The 27,192-nt window shown below is 43.2% G+C and overlaps 2 protein-coding genes across 2 annotated transcripts in view; both read left to right on the top strand.

The window, feature by feature from the left end:
• LOC307210012 (autocrine proliferation repressor protein A-like) overlaps positions 1-27,192 on the top strand; it is a 229,564-nt gene that overhangs the window by 19,831 nt on the left and 182,541 nt on the right. The window lies entirely within an intron of this gene.
• On the top strand, positions 3,422-26,912 carry LOC307210055 (autocrine proliferation repressor protein A-like). Its single transcript, XM_079965640.1, has 12 exons — positions 3,422-3,745; positions 8,688-8,862; positions 10,298-10,346; positions 11,560-11,682; positions 14,612-14,710; positions 14,869-14,958; positions 17,114-17,243; positions 20,937-21,057; positions 21,432-21,567; positions 24,255-24,343; positions 25,267-25,330; positions 26,755-26,912. Exons 1-8 carry the CDS (start codon positions 3,424-3,426, stop codon positions 20,948-20,950), a joined length of 1,002 nt encoding a protein of 333 aa, XP_079821766.1. The 5' UTR covers positions 3,422-3,423; the 3' UTR covers positions 20,951-21,057; positions 21,432-21,567; positions 24,255-24,343; positions 25,267-25,330; positions 26,755-26,912.

The following is a 27,192-nucleotide window of genomic DNA, read 5'->3' as shown; positions in this document are numbered from 1 at the left end:
AGGAAGTCCCAAGCAGCCCCTTATAAGGTTGTGTCAGCATGGATGTTAAAATCCCCTAGGACAACCAAGCTAGGTGTCTCCAGGAGAACATCCACCCATGACCTGAAGCAGCTCAGGCAGGGAATCCTTGGTGCAGCGGGAAGGTTGGTCCTGCTGCTGCACCAAGGATGCAGGAATCCTGTACTGCCCCTATTGCCCAATTTCCAGAACGTGCACTCAGAATACTGCCTCTCCCCAATAGGATGCCTGGTGCAAGCTAATGACCTCCTAAAAATCACTGCAACAGCCTCCCCGCCCACATGACCTGGGTTGCTGTTTGTAAGAGAAACCTGGCAGACAAGCTATGGCAAGAACATGCTGCTCTGCCATGTCCAACCAAGTCTCTGTTACACATTAGCAATGCAGCACAACAAAAGCAATTGAGGTAATTGTTACAAGTTTGTTGGGAAGTGTTAACACTCACACAAGTACTTCAAATGCAGCCCGTGTCTCGAAAATATTTCAATACTTGTTTTTTGTTCCAACAAACCTTTGGGCCAACAGACCTTTGGCAGGGTTTCTGAGGGTACTTCCTTTTCTACTGCGCTTTAAGATTTTTAATGATGCTCTTAATAAGGTTAATTATTAAAACTAGTTTTTAATAATGTTGGAAGAGTTGGAGAGTTGGAAGGGATCCCGAGGGTCTTCAATCCCCTACAATACAGGAATCTTTCGCCCAACATGGGGCTCAAACCCGTGACCCTGAGATTAAGAGTCTTCTGCTCTGCCAACTGAGCTAGGTTGCAGCTTCAGCTCCCGTCAGTTCCAGCAGGGCCAAGAGTGAAGGATGATGGGAGATGTAGTCCAGTGACATCTAGAGGCTCACAGTTTCCCCACCAACGCATTGCATGGATGTGTGCTCATTGCACACTTCCTTCAGGCAAGCAAGAAGTTATCACAGTGCAAGGACACATTCTGGACAGGCAAAATGACTCACGGAGGGTGCACAGCAGGGCCTTTGTGAGGTGAGGCCTGGAGAAGATGCAGAGGTTACAAAGAATCCTGAGGGGTTTGTCCACATTTGACCCCTAGGCTTGAGAGTCCAGAGCAGTTTCACAGATCAATGAAAAACAACCAAAAGTAGATGCCATACAGTGGTACTTTGGGTTAAGTACTTAATTTGTTCCGGAGGTCCATACATAACCTAAAACTGTTCTTAACCTGAAGCACCAACTTTACCTAATGGGGCCTCCTGCTGCCGCCGCACCGCCGGAGCACGATTTCTGTTCTCATCCTGAAGCAAAGTTCTTAACCTGAAGCACTATTTCTGGGTTAGCGGAGTCTGTAACCTGAAGCATATGTAACCTGAAGCGTATGTAACCCAAGGTACCACTGTAAAAGGAAAAGGGAAAAGGAAGGAAGGAGGAAATGAACAAGCTCAGGTACTAGTTCTTAAAGTGGCCAGTTGGGAACTGGGCATATTTTAACGCAGGAGCTCCCAGGTCTGCCACTTGGGACCTCCAGTCTGAAAGACTTCCTGTAGGACAGGGCTGAACTGGGAGGAGTCACTCTTGACCCAACAATTTGGAAAGCTGCTGCTAGTCAAAATGGAGACAATGAGCTGAGATAGACCAGTGCCACAACTCAGAATAAGCCAGCTGCATCTGTTGGTTTGCAGTCAGGGAATCATGGCAGGCCAGTATCCTGGGCCTTCATCCTGGAGCTCTTTCTGCCTCAGCGAGGAATGCCTTCCTTTTTTTTTTACATGAACTTACACCTACAGCTTGGCAGCCACTTGAACTACCAGATTTTGCCCATGGTGCTGTTTACATTCTAGTTCTTCACCCCTTCCTGGCAAAGGTAGAAGCTCTTCCTAGCATTGCTGCAAATCTCTTCCTCAAGTAATTACATATTCATTTCCAAATAACAGCAATAGCAACATTCACTGGCGTCTCTGTCAGCCTGAGGCAACGCCTGTGTATAGAAAGAATCTGGCAAGGCAAACATTTCATATGAAACATCTTAATTGGCGCAATCTTTTTTCGGAACCAGAATGAGGACAGAAAGCTCACACTGGGGAAGAACCTGAAGCTCCTTGTCTTCTGGGGAACTGCAGGGCAGTTGGAGATTGGATTGGAAATGCTTGTAGAAGTTTGAGTTGAGTACATCCAATTATGAAAAATCCTAACATGATATTGTAATATCAGGGTCCCCGGCTCCTAAAAAAGATGTTAGTGGAACTGAGAATATGTTGTGTCAGCTGGGGCAAAAGGCAGTGGGCTCTGTAGGAAAGTATGCTGTAGAGTAGAAAGAGATGGTTGCAGATTGCGCACTCCTGAACAAGAGATAGGTATTCTACACACAGTTTTCTATATCATAGAAACTAGTTCTCAGTTAAGAACTAGCCTCAAGAGAGGACTCTACTCCATTTTTACTTTTTGTAGCTGTCCTTTCTTCATGGATCACTCACTTCTGCATTCTTCACAAGGCTTTTTATACTCAATTTACATTCCCCTTAACATATATGTTTGAAATGGCAGAATCAAAAAGAAAGAGGTCTTAAAGCTGCGGTAAACAACTGTTAAGAACTACCCTTAAGATAGCACTCAATACTCGTTTTTTAAAACTTTTTGTAGCTGTTTTTATATTTTATTTACATTTTTATATTTTATTTACATTTGTTTTCTATATCTTACTGTAGAAAATCGTGAAAAAATTAATAAACATCTTAATGAGGAAAAAAACACCTCAGTTAAAATATTGACTAGATCTGTTGTAGCTGTTAAAGAAGTGAATTCTATGGCAAGGATTGTTATGAAAGGGATCAAAACTGAAATTGATCATAGTCCCGTACAAATCTAGACAGTTTTAGTCACTCACCACACCTCAAAAAGACATATATAGATTGTGGATGGTGTGAAGATGGCTTTGCAAAGGAATTAGTCAAATCCCTGAGTAATCCTTGACTGTCCAGGGCTCCTAGTCATGCTGGCTGTGTACAGGCTATGAGGCAACATGTGTCTGGTCTACTGGAAAACCATGGGAAAGGGAGATAGCACTCTTGTTCTTTACCACAACTACAGAGGGTAGGAAGCACTTGATGCCAAATAAAGTTTTAAAACATTTCCTCTTCCATCCAAAAAGCCAGCTTTGAATTGTAAAATGGGAGCTGCCATGCTACAATGCCGAAATGCTCCCCCCCCCCAAATGTGCTTAGGTGGGGGGCAAACCCATGGTGCAAGTGGAACAGAGCACCCACCGGCTTCAACCTGAATTGATGAGTTGGAGGGTGCTTTGCGGCAAGAGACCAGTGAAGAGTACAGTAACTAGCACACTTCCTCCTCTGCATGATTTGAATCAGTCTGCTTAAATGCTACCTCACCCATCTTAACCAGGACCCTCCCTGATAAGGGATCATTATAAATAAGGAGGAAACATCTGACGATGTTTATGGAGAGAACTGCTCTAGAGGAAAGCAGGGTTTTTCCACCCGCTGGTAGCAACTGTTATCTGAAGCAGGACAACTCCTGTCACTTGGACACAGTCACACACCTCTTTCAAGGCCAAGGTACCCGCTTGACTATGTATGCTGCTCTCCTTCTCTTGGCAGCCTGCCTGCCCTCTGGATGGATGGTGGAGCAGAAGGCCCTGGATGTCTACGTGAAGCAGTATGACCCTCACTATAGATACACCCTGATGAAGAAGGAGGATAAGTGGGGTGCCACTGTCTATACGCTCAACATGACCTCCCTGAAGTGGCTGAATGGTGAGAGTAGAATCAATCTCCTCCCTGCTCTTTTCCTTTGAGGGGGTGCAGGGGTGGGAGGGAGGAAGGCTAGGCCATTGAGGAGGCTGCTGGGTGGGTGTGATTCCTCTGTGGGAAGCGAAGAAACATGAGGGGCAGTAAGTACTAGTTCTGTGGTCTGCCGTGGCTAGTTATGAAAGGGATCCAAACCACTGCTTCTTCCTACCTTCTGGGGGAAACTGAATCAGTTATAGAGCAAAAAAAGCAAGGCCATGGGTCCAAACAGAAAATGCATAAACAGTATTGTATGTTTCATCCTCCTTTTTACTCTCAAGAACTGAAAAGTTACCATAAATAGTTGGGGGAGACGCTGTTTCTTCATGTGCACTTGAGACAAAGGTGAGGAATGTTTATGACAGGGGAAGGGATGCAATTTTTGTGATGACTACGTGAACATGCCTCTTTGCAGCTGTCTCTATAGTCAGAGTGATCCTTACATTAGTTTGCATAGATGAAAAAGGCTGGATCCCTAGAAACAGCAGGGGAAGTAACACACTCAGTGTTACCCCAGGGGGCCATTTATGGGAGGATTCTTCCTCCACTCAACAACATGGTGGACACAGCCTTATCTTTCTCCCAATGTAAGTCGATGGAAAACTTGAATGGGTGTGAAGGAGAGCCTGAATACCCAGAACAACTAGCAGAGGTGGTGATGGGGCAGAATGCCATTTACCCACCAAGGAATCTAGGGGGTATCAAGGTCCTTGCTGTGAAGGTGACACCCCACCCCAACTGTTCCCCCATCAACAGGGCTGGGCGATATCAGGGTTTCAACAACACAATATATCACCAATATATCACAATGTCTGAAATAAGGCTGGAACGATGTGGAGGCAAACAGGGTAATGTCCTGGCAACTGCTACTAGGGGTCCAAAACTGATAAATGATGATATTATCAATCACCACACAGTCATTTTCATCAGCAGGGAAGCCAAAATGCACCCAAAGAGAAGTTTTGGTTTGGGGCATGGCTACCAAATGGTGGTGTTCAGGATAATCCAAAGTACAGTGATGATTCATAGTGAATACAAATAAACTGGGGAAATATTGAACAAAAAATATTTTTCTAAATGTGATGCGTGTGAAAATTAACTCAATGATAGCATGCTTCAACTAAACCATTAAAGATTTCTGGATAATATATCAATGTTCTTATGCAGTTTTAGGGGCAAATTTAAAATTTAAGAAAATAAATGATTTAGTAAAAATTTTAATTAAACTTGAATGTGGTTAACAATTTAATCTATTTTCAACTAACTAAAGAGGAGTTTAAGCAATTTCCTAGTGTAAAGAGGAGTTTAAGCAATTTCCTAGTGTCGTCACATCTGCTTCCCCTCTCAGAGGGCCAAGTGCAATACTGCAATTCTATGCACTCAGTTCAACTACACTTCTACTTCCCTGAGAGTAAGCTCCATTGAATTCAGTTACCAAGAATCACCTTCCCCATCATTCTCACCTCACAACAACTACCCAGTCTCCCATTTCAGTATATAAGGCAGCCACTGTTAAATCTCCCTCCTCCATTTCCCTCTATTGCAACACAGACAGCTCTCTCCCAAAAGCCCCCATCCCACCAATCTCTCCCTTTTTATCAAAGGGAGGAAGGGAAGGCAAGGAAGTGCAAAGATAGCATCCTTTAAATTAAACCAAAAAACCCCTTTTTTATATGAGAGAAGCTATTTAAGGTGAACCAACACCTTACTTTACACGGGGGAAAGGGCTCTTTCTCAACAAGAAGCCCAGAGCCAGCCTCAGATGGGCAGTAAAGGCACACCGGGAAGGGGAAAGAGAGTAAAGAGGCTTAAACAAGAAATCTTTAATAAAAATGTATTAAAAACAAAACAAAAACAGGGAAAGGTTTTTTGTTTGTGGTTCTTTGAAGAAAACAACCCCAGGTTTTTTTCATGGGAGCAAGGAGTGGGGAAAGGGGTTCCCAGCAAGAAGCCTGGAGCCAGCTCAGACCAGCATTTCCGTACACCACACCTACCAGCCTGGCAGGAGGCTACTAACCTACTTAAGCAAGAAGCACCTTGTGGCATCTGATAAGTTTCTGCTGGCTTGCTGTTTTCGTCACCCGCACTTGCGATTCACCACACTGGCAGGAAGCGACAGAGCTCAGCCCGGGCTCGTTGCAGAATCAAAAGAAGCACATGGTGAAGTGATTTTTGTTAGCTGCTCCACCTGCTCTTGTGAGTCACTTGCTGCCACTGAAGAAGGCAGCAGAAGCACTAAGAAGGTTGTTGTTGTTTAGTCATTTAGTCGTGTCCGACTCTTCGTGACCCCACGGACCAGAGCACGCCAGGCACTCCTGTCTTCCACTGCCTCCTGCAGTTTGGTCAAACTCATGCTGGTAGCTTCGAGAACACTGTCCAACCATCTCATCCTCTGTCGTCCCTTTCTCCTTGTGCCCTCAATCTTTCCCAACATCAGGGCCTTTTCCAGGGAGTCTTCTCTTCTCATGAGGTGGCAAAGTATTGGAGCCTCAGCTTCAGGATCTGTCACTAAGAAGGCTGGCTACATGGTTTCCCCAAAATTATGAAGTTTGCATAGCATGCACACACAACACATACCATGATTCATGATATGTTGCCAGGTAACATATTATGAAAACATTAACATGATGTGGACTTCAAAACCAGTTTGGAACGATATATTGAAATACTTCCCAGGCCTAATGCGGATACAGGCTCTTCTTTGAACCTAACTCAGCCAGTGGGACTACCATTTGTTTGCATTAACTTTCTGCTCAGGACAGGTGTGGAGGGGTGCACCCCCCCCCCTTTTAAAGTTATCCTGCAGGGACAGCTCACTTCCCAGATGACTTACGACCATGGATGGGTGGGAAATTAGATTCCGTTCGCACTTGGAGATCAACCTACCTAATTTGCAATTCCCAAAGCCATATGAAAACTGAATCGTAGCCATCCCTTGAAATTCACATTTCTCCAGAGTTTGCAATGCCATTATACAGCCAAGTAATATGAACAAAAATGAACCTATTGTAGTCAAGATCACACACAAGAATGCATTTCATTAGGAGACATTGTTTTGCAAAAATGTGTAGATTAGGCAGAATTGCATACAAAAATTTCCATGTTAGGTCAAATGTACATTAAAATGCATGGGGATATATATGTTAGGATATAGTTCTGACAAAATAAAAAAATTCCTTCCAGTAGAACCTTAAAGACCAACTAAGTTAGTTCTTGGTATGAGCTTTCGTGTGCATGCACACTTCTTCAGATACACTGAAACAGAAGTCACCAGACCCTTCTATATAGTGAGAAGGTGGGGAGGGGTATTACTCAGAAGGGTGGTGGGATTGGGTGATTGGCAGATAGTTGTGATGAGCCTGTTGACTATGGCAGACCAACACGGCTACCTATCTGTAACTGGATATAGTTCTGTTCCACCTTAAAAGGAACAGGCATGACTGTTGTGTGTCACATGCCTGTTTACTTCCAGCACAGGCTTGCTGGGAACTTCCATTTGTATATTGTTTTTGCTATAAGGCTGTTTGATGGACACGAAGGGAAGCAGACATGTTTTTCATTTGTTCCTGAACTATGGTGAATAAACGCCTGTAAATAATGCTTACACATATCTCTGTCTGCCACTTCCATTTTGAGAAGATTTATTCAGTCTGCTGATAGAGCGTGCCAAGTCTCTAAAGGTATCTGAGGCTCGTGTCACTGTTTTATGCTGTTCCAAGGGAGACCGGTGATCGTTCGGCTGCCGGCTGGTGGCTGGAGCCAGCTGGGGGCCTGCTTGATGCCCCCGTCTCCCCGGCAATATCCCAACAACACACACACACACACACACACACACACACACACAAACTGCTGTGGAAATGTGAGCAGCTGAACTGGACATTTTAAAAAATGAGAGCCAGGGATACCAAAGCTGACAGATTCCCCCATCCCTGCTTAAAAGACTCTCCCACCTTTTTTGCTCATCATAGTGGCAAGTAGGATGGAATGATGCTATAACCAAGAGAAATGCCAATTTTTAATGCAGACAGGGTGCCCTGTGAGTGGTGAACGAATTTGTAAAAAAATACCCGTACTACAATTCTTCACAAAGAAAATGGTTTTTGTGCGTGTGTGGCTTTCAACTTGGAGGGTGAGAGGTGGTGATTAGGAATGGATATGTCCATTTCACTTCTTTCAGCTTCTCTTTTCTCCAATCTTAAATTAAGTTTTCCACATTTCTGCAGCTATCTGTTATATTTTAAAAAAGAAATTCCTCATGAAAATTGTTTAGTATTGTAGTGCCAATTTCTCCCAAGCAATTTCACTCAATATAATACATTTTTGTATGTTATTTTCATTGATGCAATAATTGCTATGCACTCATTCCACAAATAAATGCATTTTCTGCAAGCGTTGGTTGATTGGATAATTGTACTGCAAGATTCGGATGCGTGCAAATTTCAAAGGATGGCTGTGTTTTGGTTCTCATAATGTTTCAGAAAGAATGAATTTCAAAGTTTTGCCTTTAAATGGCACCAGAATTAAATTTCTGCCCCCACCCCCTGGTGCTGACAGAAGTTAACAGCACCTGGAATGGGAAGATGTTGGGGTTGGGGCCCAGCAGATGTTGCTGAATTCTCGTCAACCATGACCGCTGGCTGGTTTGGGCTTCTGGGAGCTGGAGTTCAACAGCATCTGGAGAGCTACAAGTTCTCCATCACCGCCCTAAGTGATTTGATCTGTGTCAAGGAGAGTCCAGTGCCCTTCCTTTCACTTCCTTGTGACAACTCTTTCTTACACTCTCTTTCTACTTTGTTAATTTTCTACTACTAGATAAATATTCATTATGCCTCCTGAGTGGAAAATGTATTTCAAAGGGAAAGTGGAGGCCTCATTCCCAGATGAATAGATTCTGTGTATCTCTTTTCAGAGTCTGAATTGACTAACCCAATTTGGTGGCATGAGCTGATCATTGCTGTGTCAAAGGAACAAAAACTGAAGGATTCATGTTTGCTGATGATTGGGAAAGGCAGAAATGATGCATCTAATACTTCCACAGATTTGAGTGTTGATGAGCTCGTCAATCTAGCAAAATCCACTGGGTCGTAAGTAATTGGCTGGATCTCTGAGCAATGAATATGGCACCAGCTCTGCTCTGTTAAGACTGTTAAGGGAATTAGCAGCCCTGCAAGAATGGAGAACAGTGAGGTAGACATACTTGATGGAGGGAGGTCATGTAGAAAATACTTTTCCTGGTGGGGAATGAGGGTTAGAATTAGGGCTGCACATAATTTTTGGACAACGCTTGAGCTGAGGTGGAATGCCTCAGAATGATTTGGGGCTTATCTGAAGCAAAGCAGGATTTGTATGGGCATGGGCACCTCCTGAGGTGCTTTGCAGTGTCCTGCGAATCCAGATGTAAAACAACAAGTGTCTAGTAAAAGACAACCGAAATGTCTAAGTCAAGAATGAGGAATCTATTTTGGCTTGGAAAAGTAGCACCCAGCAGTACTGAATCCTATCCTGACCATTTGATGCTCAGAGTGTTCAGTCCTGCTGACTGTAGGGGTCTGCTTCAGCAGCGCTTTCCCCATAAACGGGCAAAGCAGTACCCATCAGGAATTCACCTTGCCCTGCCCACCAGCTGATGTCACCCCCTGGCAGGCGAAGACTTATCCAAGAGCCAGATATTCTCCCCAAGCCATCGTCCAAGCTTACCATATAAGGAATAACATCAGCATGGGGAGTGGGTGGAGGGGAAGTTCACGTGCTTCAGAAAAGTTGCACATGCGGTAAAACTTTGCTTACTTATACAGTGGTGAAAGTTCCTAAATTATTGGTATAGGCCAGTGCTTTTTAAAAAAAAAAAAAAAAAAGTTTAGGGGTGCTCTCATTTTCCTGCTCATATTGAAATACTGCCCCTCAATGAGGCCAAAATGTTTAGGGGTATGAATCCCCCTGCGTCCCCCCAGAAAAAAAGTACTGGGTATAGGAACTCAAGAGTGGCTGATGAGAGCTGTGTTGTCTGAGCTTGAGCAACCAGCTCAAACCTCTTCACATGCTGAGTTTCTGAGGTAGCCTTGAATACCTAGTTCCTCCCAAGGTGAAGTGAGCATAGCTAAGCCTGGCAGGTCGATTGCTCTATGGTATTAACCCCTTCATGCATTAATTAGACTTAAATATGTTCATTATCCCACATGTACTAGAGGTGCTGTATATTCGCAACCTGAGAGTTTTACTGGAGGAGGAAATACCGTACTGAGTTCTCACTAATAAAGCAGTCAGAAACAAAAGTGGTCTGAAAGCCAGGTTCTCTATGCACCAGAGTGACATATTAGTTCATCTTCCTCTCAGCCCCCCCAATAACTAACAAGAAAGGTAATATTGCTTGAATTCTCTGTCTCTTCCTTGATTTTAGTAAATCTTATGATTGTTCCAAAGCTGCCCAGAGCTATTGACTCTGGTCTCTTTGGCCTCATTGCCTGTTGATCACAAATGACGTTTACTCCTGTTGACTAATATTTTGTTTTGTCTCTGAAGCTGTGCAGCTCTTTTGGGGCAGATTCCAAACCAGCCAATCACCTACAAGGTAAGTGCTCTAGGATCTTTACTATGCTGAGAACTTCCCACAATCATTTTCAAACTCGTGTAGGAGTCAGGAGTCGGCTGGGTGGGTGGAACTGGGGAAACAGGTGTGGCTGTCACATTTTCTCACTGGAAACTTCCATTACAGATTCTCTTCCCCCAATTTCACTCTAATGAGGGAAGTGTTTACTTTCTCAGAGCAAAATCTAGCAGAAATCTGCAGATTGTCTGATAACCTTTCTTCATAAGCAAATTGCATTTCATAATCGTGAAGAATTAACCATCTCTTTCATAGAAGTGGTTCAAAATACTAGAATTAAAATGTGGGAGCCAAGTCATGTGGTGCGCATCTCCTTAGAGAAGGTGAAGGTGAGAGCAGCAGGAGCCCGTTCCCCAGATACTTACTGGAGCCATGGACTCCTACTGCATTCCCAGTGGGTTGTACATGGGGCAACTGTGCCGCTTCATCACTAGGAGTTGAAAAATCCTGGCCTGCCTTACCAGGACCTCTGTTCTTAAATGTTGTAGGGACGCGGGCGGCGCTGTGGTCTAAACCACTGAGCCTTTTGGACTTGCTTATCAGAAGGTCAGCGGTTCAAATCTGCGTGGTGGGGTGAGCTCCCATTGCTCTGTCCCAGCTTCTGCCAACCTAGCAGTTCGAAAGCACGCCAATGCAAGTAGATAAATAGGGACCGCTGTGGCTGGAAGGTAAACAGTGTTTCCATGTGCTCTGGTTTCCATCACAGTGTTCAGTTGCACCAGAAACAGTTTAGTCATGCTGGCCACATGACCTGGAAAACTGTCTGTGGATAAACGCCTGCTCCCTCAGCCTGAAAGCGAGATGAGCACTGCATACCTTTTCTTAAATGTTGTTTTTGGTGGCTCAACAATTTGCAATCATGGTTACTGTGGGCAGTTTAGCCCAAATGTGTGTGTAAATGAAAGACATGCAGGATTTTGTTGGTATTTGCAGCGGTGAGAGGGGAGAGGATTTCTGTTGGATAGGTTTGGCAATATATTTGGCATGCTGATCCCTGCTCCGTTAAACAGAACAACCCATCCATCAACTAACCTAAACAGATGCCTTGCCTTGCTGGAGTGATAGCTAATTCCCTTCCTATTCACCTGGTGAAAGCTGACCTGTCAGGCTGTTCTAGGGGTCCAGATGGGATGCTTCAACCAAAAACACATTCATCTTTCTTTTATTTTGCTTCCAGACAACCCCTTTGCAAATGTGCAAGAACAGCTTTGAAAATGCTGCGGTTTATTGTACGTGGTGGAAATTCATGAATGACAAGAGTGAGCAACCTCACGGGCTAATTCAGTTTCCAATGGTCAAGGTAACTCTGGCTTTCTGCACATGCTGCTATCATTCTGGAAAAATGTTCTTTGTTGTTTCCAGAAACCCCTTAAAGCTGGCAGAACTACTGTAAGTTTTGCAAACCACATACCCCTTATATACGTGTACATATGTACATACAAACACACACACACACATCTATAAGCTTGCAAATCACAGAACCTAGAAGCAGGTGAGGTGGTGGCCTCAGGCGATAGATCTGGGTGCAAAGAGTACACCACTTGCTGCCACCTCCAACGTGGATGCCCCCTGCAGCAGTAGTAGTATGTGTGTGCCCATGCCTGTGGAGAGGTACGCCTGTGGCAAAGGTGGAAGTTGCATATAGGGGACATGGCATGTAGGCAGGGGCATGGCAGCAGAGGAATGGGTCCATGGAAGAGGAGGCTGGGGCAGGGGCCTGGTGGCATTTGAATGTATTTGGATTAAGGATATTTCCTTGAGGTTTTCACCTACTTTTTGGAGCAGGTAAATTAGTTGTTTTCTGTTCCTAGTACATGGCTTGTATGGACAAATATTGTTTCCCATTAAGATATTCTGGAACAAGAACAAAATACTGTATAAGATGAGATGAATTTTAACACATTCCTATATATGTTTGCACAGAAGTAAGATACATTGAGTTCAATGGACTTACTCCCAGGTAAGCATATCTAGGAATGCAGCCTTAGAAAGGAAATTTGAAACTATCACAATGGTTTCAATTTAGGAAGATAGATTATGTTATTAAAGATATTAGGAAGATGAATTATTACTAATTAGGAAAGTTATTTGCAATTTGGAAACAGGGATGACAAAGATATGGTTCAAAAGCTGTTCAAGAATGTACCATATATTAATAAAATAAAAAAGAACATGGAAAGCATAACATTTTAAGACTTCCTGGCAACTATTAGTTAAGCAGAAGGGAAATCTTTCTCTTTTTGTATTAATTTGGCAGAGAATTATTAAAAGGTGTTATATTGTTGGCATCTGACACTTAAGAAAATGAATGAAATATATAATACATATTAATGCTGGAAATAATGATGATGATAATTACTATGCCTAGGTGACAACACTAGCCCACTAATATATTTTCTCATTCTTTTCTGATAATAATTTTTATTAGTTTTCAATTACAATCCAATAATAGCCTCATTATAAGGATACCAATTTATAATACAATTATTAATACCAATTGTTCAAATACCAAATTATATACAGTGGTACCTTGGTTGTCAAATGGCTTCTCCCGAACAAATCGGCTCCTGAACACCACAAACCCGGAAGTGAGTGTTCCAATTTGCAAACATTTTTCGGAAGCCAAATGTCCGACGTGGCTTTCGCAGCTTCCAGTTGAGTGCAGGAAGCTCTTGCAGCCAATCGGAAGCTATGCCTTGGTTCTCAAACAGTTCCAGGAGTCGAACAGACTCCCAGAACGGATTAAGTTTGACAACCAAGGTACCACTGTAATTTAGATACGGTGGCTCCCCACGTGCTAGAACTAATGACTTAGTTATTTGCTTTATTTTTGTGTTCCAAAATCTTATTAATTTCAAGTACATTCCGTTCATAATAATAATCCCTTATACAACTACAATACTAATAACTTCTATTTGTGTTGACACATTAAATGACTTATAAAACTACAAGTGACGAACTATATCCTTGTTCTTCCTGTGTGTGGCAATTATTCTGCCCATGGTGTTTCTTCCCGTCCTTGTCTCTCCCCCCCTCCCTCCTGGTTGTTGCTGTTTTCCATCATGTCATATTCCATTGTTGTTTCAGAAATTTCCCCATTGCTCCGTCCCATGCGTTGTTGTTTTGCGACCTTGACAAGAGCTGAAAAAATCACTCTGTCCCAATAAAAAACCTGTTTTCACAATTTTCCCTCTCAGCCTGGGAAGAAGAGTGGTCTGTCGAACTGCAGATGACTCAATAACAAACCTTATCAGTTCCTTGGCAAGTTCACAGATGCCTTTCATCTTTCTGTCCAACTGAAGATAAATGAGCAATTATACTTCCACTTAAATCAAATTCTGAGTCCTCTTAGTGTTATTCAGTTCACTCCATAAATAATAAAGGATGGGGAAGAGTCAGCTCTAAGTTTTCATTCTAAACCTTTTGCAAAATAGAGCTTCCCTTCCTTTTTCCCTTTCCCTTTTTTTTTACACATACAGTTCTGTTTAATGTTATATTCCATATCTATAATCCAATTTATTCCATCCTCGCTTGTACAAATATAATTTGGACTAAACATTCAGAGGAGGGTTGCCAAATCATATATGTAGAGAAGAAAACTTTAAATAAATAAACCATAGGTTCCCCCCACTGTCTTTTGCACCAAATGAAGTTTTATCTCAAATTCAAACCTTAAAGTCCTTGCAGTTGTTTATGTTTTGCAATTTGTGATATCATCTTTTCTAGTATGCTCCTGTACTTTAGTCCAATTAAACTCTAATTAACGGGAGAATCTCTGCTCCTTAATGATGGCATTGGAGGATTTTCGGCAGGTGAAGTGCTTTTGCACTCAGTGCCTCCCTGCCTCCCGCAATCCATGCCAGAGCGAGAGCAAGGTACCAAGACAAACTGCGAGTGAAGCCCATTTCCCCCTGTCCCTGGGGGGATTTTGCAAGGAAAATTACCCTCAATCATGCTGGTTTTTCCTTTGCCAATGATCTCCTGCTGTCGTGGGAGCTGCCTCCATTAAGGCAGAGAGGAACCAGAAGCCAATATATTTTCTCATTCCGGACTTCAGGGGAAGAAGATGGCAAAATAGTAATCAGTTGCTGACATGCCTGTCAGCAAAGATAAATATGCGGTGATGAAAAGCAATCAAGGTACAAATCTTGGTTGCCAAATCTCCTGTTTGAGATAAGGGTATTCAAGGATCAACTCCAGAGACTACAATCCTCTTCTGTTATGTGCAGGCAGCTGTGCGAGGCATGGACACAATAATAGATTTCCTGCTGAAAGAATCTGGTGGAACAGTGAAGATCACAAAGTTCACATTGACTGGTATTTCCAAGGTAGATATGAACTGCAGGTCTGTGCTGTATTGGATTTTCGATACACCAGAATTAACCCTATGCATGCTCACCCCCATTTCACCTGTATATGCCATGTTTGGGCTCTCCAGTGGGAACTGAATACCTCTGCATCTTTATGCTTTATCTCTTTGTTTTAGCGTGGCTGGGCCACCTGGCTGACAGCAGCTGTGGACAAGAGAGTTGTGTCATTTATTCCAATTGTTTATGATCTTTTGAATTTCGTTAAGGTGAGTAGATGTTCAAAGGATGGTGCACAAGCTGTGTGTACTTAGTCTTGAGTCTTCTTCATAGTTCCTTCATAGTACTCTGGACAAATAAGAATATGTTGGCCATTTGCAGGCAGGCCACAAATGTGAGAGCCAGTGAAACTTCTGAGGAAGGGCACTCCACAGCCTCAGCACCACTACTGCAAAGACCCTGTCCTGTGTCCTAATCAGCCATGCTTTTGAAGGCAAGGGACAGTGAGGAATCCCTCCAGTGATTGTAAGGGAGGAGAGGCAAATTTGTGGAGGGAAAATGGTCCTTCAAATATCCTGGCCCCAAATATTGGTTCATTAACTGTTGGCTTCTAGGTTTGGGGAGGAACAAAGCTTTGCAAGCATATTTCTTTTCCCACAATCCTGGCAATTATGGAGGGTGAACTGGATGATTTCATGAAGTAGTGCCATAGACATTACATGTAACATTTGGTTCCTCTTAACTGGCATTCTTAATGGAACATAATGGAACACACACACCGAAGGGAGGGGCTGATTCCGGAGCAAAACACACAAGCCCCGCCCACCAGATACCAAGCACTCTACTATTCAAATTAGGCCCCAGTGTTTTTCTTACAAACACAATACAAGTAAATAAAGGTAAAGGTAAAGGTACCCCTGCCCGTACGGGCCAGTCTTGACAGACTCTGGGGTTGTGCGCCCATCTCACTTAAGAGGCCAGGGGCCAGCGCTGTCCGGAGACACTTCCGGGTCACGTGGCCAGCGTGACATCGCTGCTCTGGCCAGAGCCAGAGCCAGAGCCAGAGCCAGAGCCGCACACGGAAACGCCGTTTACCTTCCCGCTGGTAAGCGGTCCCTATTTATCTACTTGCACCCGGAGGTGCTTTCGAACTGCTAGGTTGGCAGGCGCTGGGACCGAGCAGCGGGAGCGCACCCCGCCGCAGGGATTCGAACCGCCGACCTTTTGATCGGCAAGCCCTAGGCGCTGAGGCTTTAACCCACAGCGCCACCTGCGTCCCTACAAGTAAATAGCAACAGCAACAAACAAACAAAACAACAACAATAACAACCCATGAGAGCCATAGGCACTGACTGTTGACCCTAACTTATTGTCCTGTTTTGTGTCCATCAGCTTAGCCAGAAGTGTACCTAGGGGTTGGCGAAACTGACTACTGCCCAAGGGGTGGGGCGCTAAAATAACCTGTTGGATGCTGGAGTTCTCCCCAATTACTCTTGGAGTACTCCCCACCACTCAGCACTCCAACACCTGCTATGCCCGCAGAAGGAATCTACCAGGATCTCCAGGAGAAAAAGGCTGCTGCTGCTATTGCTATAGGAGAGAGCAGGAAGGGGTCCTTGGAGTGGCTTCCAGGCACAGAGCAGTGCAGCTGCCCTGTCAGCCCTGAAGATGCAAACTCCTCCTGTCCAGGCAAGCTCACCTGCTTCTAAAAAATTGGGGGCACCAATACAGCTCAAAGGGACCCTAGGTATGCCTCTGAGCTTAGCCCTGCTAAAGAGCTGAATAAATATTATGGTTTTATCATTTGACTCACCTCCATACTGTAGGACTTCAAGTTCTTAATATATGACAGTGTCATATATTACCCTCCATCATTTCTCAGTGAAGTGATGGACATGAGGCAGCAGTTGATAATGCAGGTGAGCTGCGCACAGGTGAGCTGCATGCAAGCTGCCGGCCAGCCCTGTGGAGCCTCCTTTTATTGACACGAATATGCAAACCCAGCCAGATACATTTTGGGCTTTACACATCTTCCAGTCCCGAGATCGTGGGGTGGTACAAAGCTATTTTGGCACCTGTTTCCACCGCTTCATTTTCCCCTTGCACAGTGTATGACGAAGGAGACAAAAGGTCTCAAAGACAAAGGTTACAGACAGGGCACCGCAGACTACTGAGACCGCAAAGGGTTAGACAGTGGGCGCGATGTTCAGACAGCTGTGGCTTTATCTGTGAGGGGGGATCTGTGCCCCACACCCCAAGGTCACGCGTGCAGGCAGACTGAGGCTGCCTGCGGGTGGGGAGCGTTCTCCCTCTGGACCCCGCGATCATCCCTACATCTCAGAAAATAGGGACATTCTACTAATGTAGAATGGAATGTTCTTATTTGATGTGCACTTAGAATTCTTTTCTTCTACTCTACCACAGAACAGGCATCATCAATACCGAGCATACTGTGGCTGGGGAAGGTCATTGAAAGTTTTCTATCAGCTGAACCTAACTCGGCAGTTGGACTCTCCACGGTTTAAGGAATTAACTTCATATGTTGATCCATTTCGTGAGTAATTCTTACCACCTCAGATTTCTCTGACAAATGAAATGGTAGCAGAATAGCAGAACAAAGGGTTGAATTGGTGGGAAAGGGCAGCCCTGGGGAATTGTGGTGGCACTTAAAAATTGCTCAAAAACATTTTTTTGTGATTTTGCCAAAAAAGCTCAACGACTTTTGTGCCGGTTTTTCACTTTTTGAAATATGGCAACCCTAAATTAAACCTAAGATAAAATATGGCATGTGGCTACTTTGTGGAAAGCTTTAAGAGGTCATGATCCTTCAAATCAAAAGGGCAGAGAAGTTATATTGGGATCTAGTACTAGATATTTGGGTTACAGGAAGTAAGTTGTTTAAATTACGATTTGTTTTAACAATAGCAACAGCAAACATATGAGGGTTTTCCTTCTAAAAATCAGGCTGCTGAGATGAAGAAAGCTCAAAAGAACCTTCAGAATCTTCAGCTGGCCCCGAATGCAGCACTGGGGGGTCTTGATAGGAACTTGCCCGTGGGATCTCGGGTCATCTATTTTTTCATTAGACCACACTGGCTTCCAATATCTTTCCAGGAATAATTCAGTGCAGTAGCATCACCTTTAAAACCCTGGCTGGTTTGGGCCAGGATTATCAAAAAGGGCCATCTCCTCCCATATGAGTAAGCTCATTTCTTATGATCCACAGGGGTAGCTTTTATAAGCATCTCACCATGGAGAGAGGTACTGTTTGTTGGGAATGGAGACTGTGGAACCTCCTGCCACAAGACGTTAACTGGGTCCCCTCTGTTCTGGCTGTTAGTTGGCTGGCTTTTATTCCATGTTGTGTTGGATGCTTTTATCCATGGTGCTTGTTCCAATTCCATGTCTCGATTTCTCTCAGAAATGTATGAAAGTACCCAAGGAGTCCTTTTTTAAAGTAACAAAGCAGACCCTCTATATTCCAGGGATGTCCCTGATTTAGAGAAGCCGTCAGGGTTTCTGATTTGATCCCAGGATGTCCCACTTTCCCTTAGGATGTACCTGTTTTCATTGGAGAAATGTTGGAGGGTATGGAGTTATCCAACCCCTGAGCCTGCATAGGGAAGTTTTTAAAATATTTAATGTTTTAGTATGTTTTTATATTTGTTGGAAGCTGCCCAGAGTGGCTGAGGCAACCCACTGCCCAGAGTGGCTGAGGCAACCCAGTAAGATGTGTGGGGTATAAATAGTAAAATTATCATTATGGAATGGAACGTCCCTATTTTCATAGGAGAAATGTTGGAGGGTATGATCTGGTTTCTAAGCAAGCCGAATTGATAATAAACATGTCGTTATAGTCTAGGTTCTCAGAACTAGCCCAGCCTTAGGCCGAGATGCCAGAGGACAGCAACAGCAGACCCCCTCACAGCTGTTTCTTTGGAGTCTGCCAGTATTCTAATGCCATTACAGTGGTACCTCGGGTTACAGACGCTTCAGGTTACAGACTCCGCTAACCCAGAAATAGTACCTCAGGTTAAGAACTTTGCTTCAGGATGAGAACAGAAATCGTGCAGCAGTGAGGCATCTAATCATAAGCCTGCATTTTTATCAAAGCTTATATTTTTGATTAAGGCCTGTATCTTAAAAAGAGCTTAAAGATTTTCAAATGTTTATGCCAGGCAGAAGACCAGCTGCCTAAGAACCTTGGCAATGTTTATTCTCCTGGACAAGGGGGCCCCCTGTTTTATAGCAGAAAACAATTCTCAAAGTCGTGAAAAGGGAATTACAGGCTGAGAGCCAAGGTTACACTGACCCTACATATTACAGAAGATAAAAAAAGAGATAAACATAATTAAGAGGGGGTAAATAGTAAAATAAAACCATGTGCCTCCCATTAAACTTGAGCCATATTTTCCTAAGGTTGAAAGGTCAAGAGCAGTGAAAAAGGCAACTGGCTTGGCTGGAGAAGATAGGTTTCTTCCTATCTTATTTTGAGGCTGGAAACTGTTCCTTCCTTTTTTACTTTGAGAAGGTTTATTCTTCTAAAAAGCTATCTATGTTACGTATTAAATATATTGGCTTAAATGTAATTATGCAAAGGATTTAGAAAGAAAGAAATGTTAAATCCTTATGCTAGATTCTTATTTCATATAGTTGGAAGAGATCACAGGGGCCATCAGCCATCAGCCCAGCCCCCCTGCCAAGCAGGAAACATCATTAGAGCACACATATGGTTGTCAGGCCTTTGTTTAAAGACCTCCAAGAGAAGGAGATCTTTCAATGATGATGTGAACTCAAGATCCTTGACATCTGTTTAAGATAAAAATTTAAGATTAACCATTTGTTTTGGAGGGCAACAGGGCAAGGAGGGCAAGAGGTGAGCTGGTAATTAAGGTTCCTTGTTGAGACACATGTAAGATATATTACTACTTATTTGTCATTTATAGATAGAAGAATATATAGCTTTTTGTTTCCCATAAAAGGGCAAAAGGAAATGGGTGTATCTTTTGTGATTGGTTCTAGCAAACAGCCAATAGGAATTTCAACCAAGCTGATTGGACAGAGGCAGCCACAGGAGGAGCAAGGGGGCTGGATTAAGGAAATATAAGTGCTGGCCAGAATGGCAGGAGGGCAGGCCAGAGCTTGGTAACCATATACCACTGTGCCTCTCATTTATTTGTCTGACAAATAAATTATTATTTTAATTTCTCTATTGCTGCGTTGAATATTTCATTCCAGCTAAGCGTTAACCACAAGCAGGGTGCTACAGCAGCAGTGTGGCGGAAGCAGGAGGTCTCATTAGCTAAAGTGGTGCTTCAGGTTAAGAACAGTTTCAGGTTAAGAACAACCTCCAGAACAAATTAATTTCTTAACCCGAGGTACCACTGTATATTAACCTAAGCTGTGACTGCATTTGGAATACTGTGTAGAGTTTGGTCTGTCACACCTCCGAAAGGTTATCGTAGAGCAGGAAAAGGTTCAGAAAAGAACAGCCAGAATTATCAAGGAGGTGGAGTGATTCCCCTTTGAGGAAAGATTGCAGCATTTGGGCCTTCTTAGTTTAGAGAAAAGGCAAGTAACTGAAGACAAAGTGACTTATTGGAAGCTGAAGGAAGGAAAAGTGCTGGTATGCTCAGGTCCTGCTTGCAAGTTTCCCATAGATATGTGGCTGGCCACTTTGAGAACAGAGTGCAGGTCTAGGTGGACCACTGGTCTGCTCTGAGAGGATCTCCTTATGTACCTGTGATGCCGCATGGCCAGTTCTACCAATCCAATTAGCTTCTTCACCAGGAACAATAAGGGTGTGCCATCCTGTCCTCCGTCTTGTGCAAAAATTATTTTGGGCCAGGCCTACCTGTTGAAGATGAAGGTGGGATATAAATTATCCTAATAAATAAATAATCCATCCTGAGGCATCTCATATTGGTTTCTTGATGACCTAGAGAACCTACTATCAAACTTTTTTCAAAGACCCAAACAGCATATATGCTATAGAAAGACTCCCTTTTCAACATTGCATCACCAACATTTGCTATCTAGACTTTGATCCATGGTGCTAGTTTGCCACAATAAGGCTGATTTACATATTTTTCAATTATATTTTTGTTCCCACCTGCCCAATGAATGTCTCTTGTTTTCCATTGCTCCTGTCCAATCTTATCGGCCTTTGATGATGGAAATAAGTAGTAGCAACTTGAGAACTGCATGTGTTGACCAATACAGTAACATTTAATTTTTCAATCCTCAGAATATAATGAGTGATATCAAAATAAGCCCAAGTGCCTAATCTGTGGAACAGGAGATGGAATAAACCCGCCTGATGACTCTCACTATTTCTTTGATCAACTAGCAGGAGAGAAATATATCCGGTGAGTTCATGCTGCAAAAAATTATCCTTTTCGAGGCAATGAAATCATCCCTCTGGTTAAAGACAGTGACTGGATGGCTTGAGACCCAAATGAGAGACAATACTGTAATTTGAACTGAGAATGCACAGGTCCTTTAGTGCTGAGCGAACCCCCTGTGTAGTCTGAATGATAGTACCAATGAACAAGACTGCTGATCTTTGCTGCACAATTCACATAGGCTTTGAATGATGATGCAATGTTTTTTCCTTGTACCGTATATTTCTATATGTGTGTGCATTCTTTCTTTCTGTGGTTAGAAGAAACATGTCGTTGCTATATCTTTCTCTATTACAAGGAAGCTATTTTTGCAAAAAAATCTCTCTTGTTGCCTGCAGGTTCCTCCCAAACACCACACACTTTGTGGCATCGCGCCCTGGGGATAAAGCATCTATCTTGGAGACGTGTAGAGCCATTTATCTCAGCACCATGCAGAATTTGAACATGCCTCAAATTTCTTGGGAAAGGGTGGAGGTGAGGAAAACTGATGTTGCCAATGATGTCAAGAAGCATGTTTTCTAATTCACCCCAAGTAATGGGTGCATGTTGTCTCTAACAGATCGAGTCTCCTTTACAGTACTAAGGAGATGGAGTCGAACTCAAGATTCCTAAAAAGTTATCACAAATATTGAAAACAGGAAGGTTGTTATTATGATGATATGCAAACCGGCCTTGGTTAATGTTGTCTTTTACCAGTAAATAGGGTTGCCAATTTGTTTGGGCAAAATGCAGGACAGGACAGTTGTGGGGTGGTTTTTTTAAAAAAACACCTGGAGCTGAATTGACTTCAAAGCAATCCATTACAATCTGCTGCAGCCTAACAGGATGGCCCCTCTGGAATTTGTCAAATGCATGCGCGCACACACATAAACATGAATTTGTAAATTTGAGCTCTACTCAGAGCTTTAAGCTCTACTCAGAGCTTAAATGACATTTCACACACACTTTCAAACACATACATTTGGAGAGGATCCCTAATTTGGGGGAGAGGGAGAGGGAGAGAGGGAGAGAGAGAGAAGACCTGAAATACAGGACAAATACATGAAGTAACATTTTACATTGAAATATGGGACAATCCTGTATTATACAGGACAGCTGGCACCCTACCAGTAAATGATGGCAACAATAGCTTGCATAACTCAGTTGATAGGTTGTGGGTTCAAGCCTCTCATTGGGCAAAAGAGTCCTGCATTACCCTTATGACCTAATTCTACAATTCTTTGATTATAGCATTTGGTCCTTCTCTGAGGGCACCCTTGGTTAGCCTTGAGTGTTCTAGTAAACATCAAAATATTGCCACATTTCTCATTGGCCTCCTAAGATCTTGGGTGTTCTCTGTATTTACTGTATCAGAATATAGGATTCAGTTTCTTTTTCAATCACAGAGAAAGTGTCCTGAAGTGATCCAGAACAGGCTCAGAAAGTTGGTTGTGTATTCAAGTCCTATAGAAGAGCAAAAGACTGCTAGACCAGTTTACTTCAGTAGTATAAATATACTATTGGTTGTGGCTTTCATCTTCCTTCAGAAAGACTGAGAGGTGTGTAGATCTTCTAGTATTTATCTTTACAACAGCCTTGTGGGATACGTTGGGGTGGCCAAAGTGAGAACTGTGATAGGATCGCCTTTTCTTCTTCTTCTTCTTTTGTTTGTTGTCACTGTTGCTGCTGAGAAAAGGTACGTAAATGCAACTATGGATAGATTTGGATAGGTGATGTGATGATCTGGGGAGGCAGCTGCTAAATCATTTCTCACCAGGCTGTTTTCATGAGTGAAAATCACATTAGCTTCTGTGACCCACATCTGTTTCCTCTTGAAGAATCAGTTTTGGAGGAGGAGATTTTCATTGTGGAAATGGTGTTAAGGGAAAGTGCTGGCCCTACAGCCATTAACACAAATAGGTAAAAAGGTAAAGGTACCCCTGCCCGTACGGGCCAGTCGTGACCGACTCTAGGGTTGTGCGCTCATCTCGCTCAAGAGGCCGTGAGCCGGCGCCGTCTGAAGACACTTCCGGGTCACGTGGCCAGCGTGACAAAGCTGCACACGGAAATGCCGTTTACCTTCCCGCTATAAAGCGGTACCTATTTATCTACTTGCACTTAGGGGTGCTTTCGAACTGCTAGGTGGGCAGGAGCTCGGACCGAACGACGGGAGCTCACCCGTCAGCAAGTCCTAGGCACTGAGGTTTTACCCACAGCACCACCCGCGTCCCTATTAACACAAATACATTCTTCTAAATTGCTGCATTTATCTTAAAAATATAGTATGAGAAATCTGAGCACAGATCTCCCCACAAGAAAAAGGGGGGAGGAAGTGGAGAGAGAGAGAATGGCTCAAGATCACTAGGGGGTCCCTGTGCCCTACTTTAGAGATGGCAGTCCTACATCTGCATGACTAGAAAATGCTGTTTGCTGGAGTCCTCTATTTGAAGATCTGCCTGGTTCAAGTGCAATTTAAAGATAAAGGAGAACCCCAAGAAAAGAGAGTTGGGGGCCTTGAATCACCCAATGACACCTAACACCTGGACAGCAGGCTGAGCAGGTCACTTAATCACAATCTTCCCTACCACCGTATTATATTTCTATTTAAAGTGTAATAATATTTCTAATTTTAACCCTATATGTATAGATTAGTGTGCGTAAATGTGATGGAGATCTGTGTGCTCCTTTTGGGAGGCAGTGATGATATGCAGTATAAGTGGCCAGCCTAAATCTCACTCCTTAAGCAGGGCAGGGGTTTGGAAGTGTGTCTCCCTGATTTAAGTCCAGCAACCTGGCCACTATGTGATACTGGCTCTCAACTGTAGTAAGTGATGCATTAATCATTATCCCCCAACCCAAACTTTGTCCAAATATTGAATCATCATACAGATAAAAAGAAAGAGATGTTAATCATTCTAGTTTTTAAAAGTGTATCAACTCCTTAAAATATTAAATTTAGCTATAGTGATTCAGCACAGACATAGTGGTTCAATGCAGCCTTTTTTGTCAGTTGCAAATTGTACTGATATGTATTGGTGCTTTCATGTGATGTTTTTGAGTAATTTTTTTCTCAATTTGCAAGCGCTTCATGTGCAGCTGCAGCTACTCCTGACACTGACGTTGCATTTTTAGTTGTATGCTGAAGGGAGACAATTTTTCTGTGATATTCTCTCTCTTTCTAGACAAATTCCAAAGGCATTATCCATCTCCATACAGATCAGGAACCTTCAGCAACTAAATGTTTCTTTGCTAACACTCTGAACTCTAAAAGGTAGGATTCTTTCAGCAAAATTTTATACAATTCATTAGTATATAGAATAACATACAAAGTCAACATACAAAAAAGCCCCTGAGGTCTTCTCTTTCTTAAAGCTTACTAAATTTTCCTGAGAGGAAGCAAGAAAGCCACTGGCCTTCTCTCAGTCAGCAGTGAGCAGCTCTGCAAACTTTTAGGTCTCATCTGCACTGAACATTTAAAACAGTATCATACCAATTTAAACAGTACAGTAATGGCTCCACACACAGCACAGCCACACAATCATGGGGATTGTAGTTTGCTAAGGGTGCTGGGAGTCACAATTCCCAGAGTTCCTTGGAAAAGAGATCAATTGTTAAACCACTTTGAAAATTCTAGCTCTGGGAGGGCAATGGGGGTCTCTTAACAAACAGTGCTTCCCAGGTTTCTTGCAGGCATTAGTGTATAAAGCGGCATGATACTGCTTTAAATGTACAGTGCAGATAGATCCCTGTACTCTTCATTTACCCCCCAGAAATCCTTGGCAGAGTCTTATTTAAGGGAGCACAAGCGGTTCACCCTCACTGGGTACTGCAACAATCACATAGAACAGAAGCTATAAGGCAAGGGGAACCCAAGTTTTGGCATTGCACAGGATGCCACTGAAATTTGAAAGTTCAAAGTCCGCCAATGTCTTTTGTATGTGTTAAAACCTACTATCAAAGATTCAAAAGGGACCACTGAGTAGGTTATTAAGGATGCTCTTGAACATTTTGGATCAGGTTGACAGCATTAGAGATCCATCATAATGGGTGGGTAATCTTGTAAATATTATCTTAAATTTCCATAAATATGAGTACTTGTGTTGCGATGTGAATTAAGACATATTGTATTGTTGATGGTACTTTTCTTCAAAAAGCAGCTCATCCTGTACCTCCTCTTTCCCTTCTCATTCTTAGGCGAGACTTCAGGCGATTTCGGGGTCATCGTGTATCTTGGTTTGCATGCAAGGTTGAGAAAGTGGTAAGAGGATTTTAGATTTAGAATTTCTTTAGAGTTTCTTCACAAAGCTGAGGATGTCAAGGGGTTCCAAAGACACAGACAGACACAAAAGCAGTTCTTGGGAAACAGATGCCTCCCCGTAAAGTTGGGAAGAGACATTGAATTTGCTCGATGTTTGCAGATTTCCACAATGTGATACTTTGCACAGCACATTCATTTAGGATTTCTGTGTGGTGTGTGTCACAGACACCTGTTGGTTTCCATTTGTGATGTGAAGAGTGATAAGAACAAACAAGGAAAGCCCACTGATGGCATGTCTACTTTGGATGACCAGAACCCTAATGTGCCACAGCAAGCATGTGGACAGAAGGCCCATCCTGTAAAGTCCCTGAGCTCCTTCAGGAGGAAGGGTGAAACATAAATTGAAGAAGGAAGCCATCAAACCAATAAATGGAATGGGATTCCTTCACTGTCTGAGTTGCCTGGAATATTGTCTTTCCCATGGGGGAGTCCATAGGATGGTTTTATTTCAAAGCCCAGCAGAGGCTATTTCCATCTAGCATTGCCCAGGCATGTGTGAGCAGAAGAATGTTGTATTTATGCTGCAGTCATAAAAACATCTATGCGAGAGAAAAAGGCCTGCTAACAAAGTGGGGCTGATGAGTACACAAGTATAATAGGGATGGGGAATCTCTTTCAGACAGAGGACCACATTCCCTTCTGCACAATCAAGGTGAATTCTACCATTGTGCAGTAGCCTAGTTTCTTCACACTCACACATCCTTCTCTATCCTCCATCCATCCAAGCAAGCAAGCAAACAGCATCAGAGTTCAAAGACACGTTCCAGCCAGACCAAAACATTCCAGGAGGGAGGAAAGCACAGCTGGTGAGGGATGTGGTTGGGAGAGTGTGGGGCTTGTTGAGAATCCCAAAGGCAGGGTAGACAGACTGGATGGCCACATTTCCCCCTGGGCCCAAGGTACCCCCTCGGGCACAGGATTGTGCAGATAGTGACTTTCTGTAATGCTGGTGTGAGAACCTGATCTGTGTAACAAAATGGGATAGGTTTACATCCATTGGAAATAAGTGGTGTGGTTTAGGGTCACCTGGAAAGAAGTGGGATGTCATCCTCTCCCATCCTGCCCCACTTTGAGCCATAGTTGTTCCTAGTGCTTTTTTTCTGGGGGGATGCATACCCCCAAACATTTTGTGAATCTAAGTTTGGCCTCATTGAGGGGCAGTATTTCAATATGAGTAGAAAAATGAGAGTACCCCTAAACATTTTTTTAGAAAAAAGCACTGGTTGTTCCCCTCTTCCCTATTAAACCTCACCTCACTCTTCCCCACATTCATGCTAATGAACATTTGAGACTTCGTGAAGCTCAATATTATACAAGACACCATGATAGGTCTCAGTGCCTTCTTCTGTTTTATCTCTTCGCAGAAAACGGGTGTCTATAAGGCAGAAATGACAAAGCCAGATATAGGATGGAGAGCCTTCTTTATTGAGGTAACACACACATCCCTATACACATGCATAAGGATTCACCGAGCATCAGGACTGATGGGGATTCACCCTGATCAGTCTTCCTGGAAACAGCGTGTTCTTTCAGGAGTGTCATATAATGATATGAGTATTGAGACATTAAACAGTAAAGCAGTACAGCTCTCACTATCACTAAAATGTGGGGAATTTGGTGTCATGGGTCGGTGACAGAAAGGTGGGAAATGGGTAGCATGAAAATTATTGGGCATGGCTGGGAGGGCCCGGCTATATAGAATTATGAACAAGTAACACAACAAAAGAAAGTGCACCTTTGTAATTCCTGGATCTCTGCATAATATGAAATAAAAGTGTTATCTTCACTGAAATTCTGTGCCA

This window comes from Podarcis cretensis (genome assembly GCF_951804945.1).
Source record: "Podarcis cretensis genome assembly, chromosome: 2".
NCBI lineage: Eukaryota > Metazoa > Chordata > Lepidosauria > Squamata > Lacertidae > Podarcis > Podarcis cretensis.
This window is presented reverse-complemented; position numbering and strand designations above follow the sequence as displayed.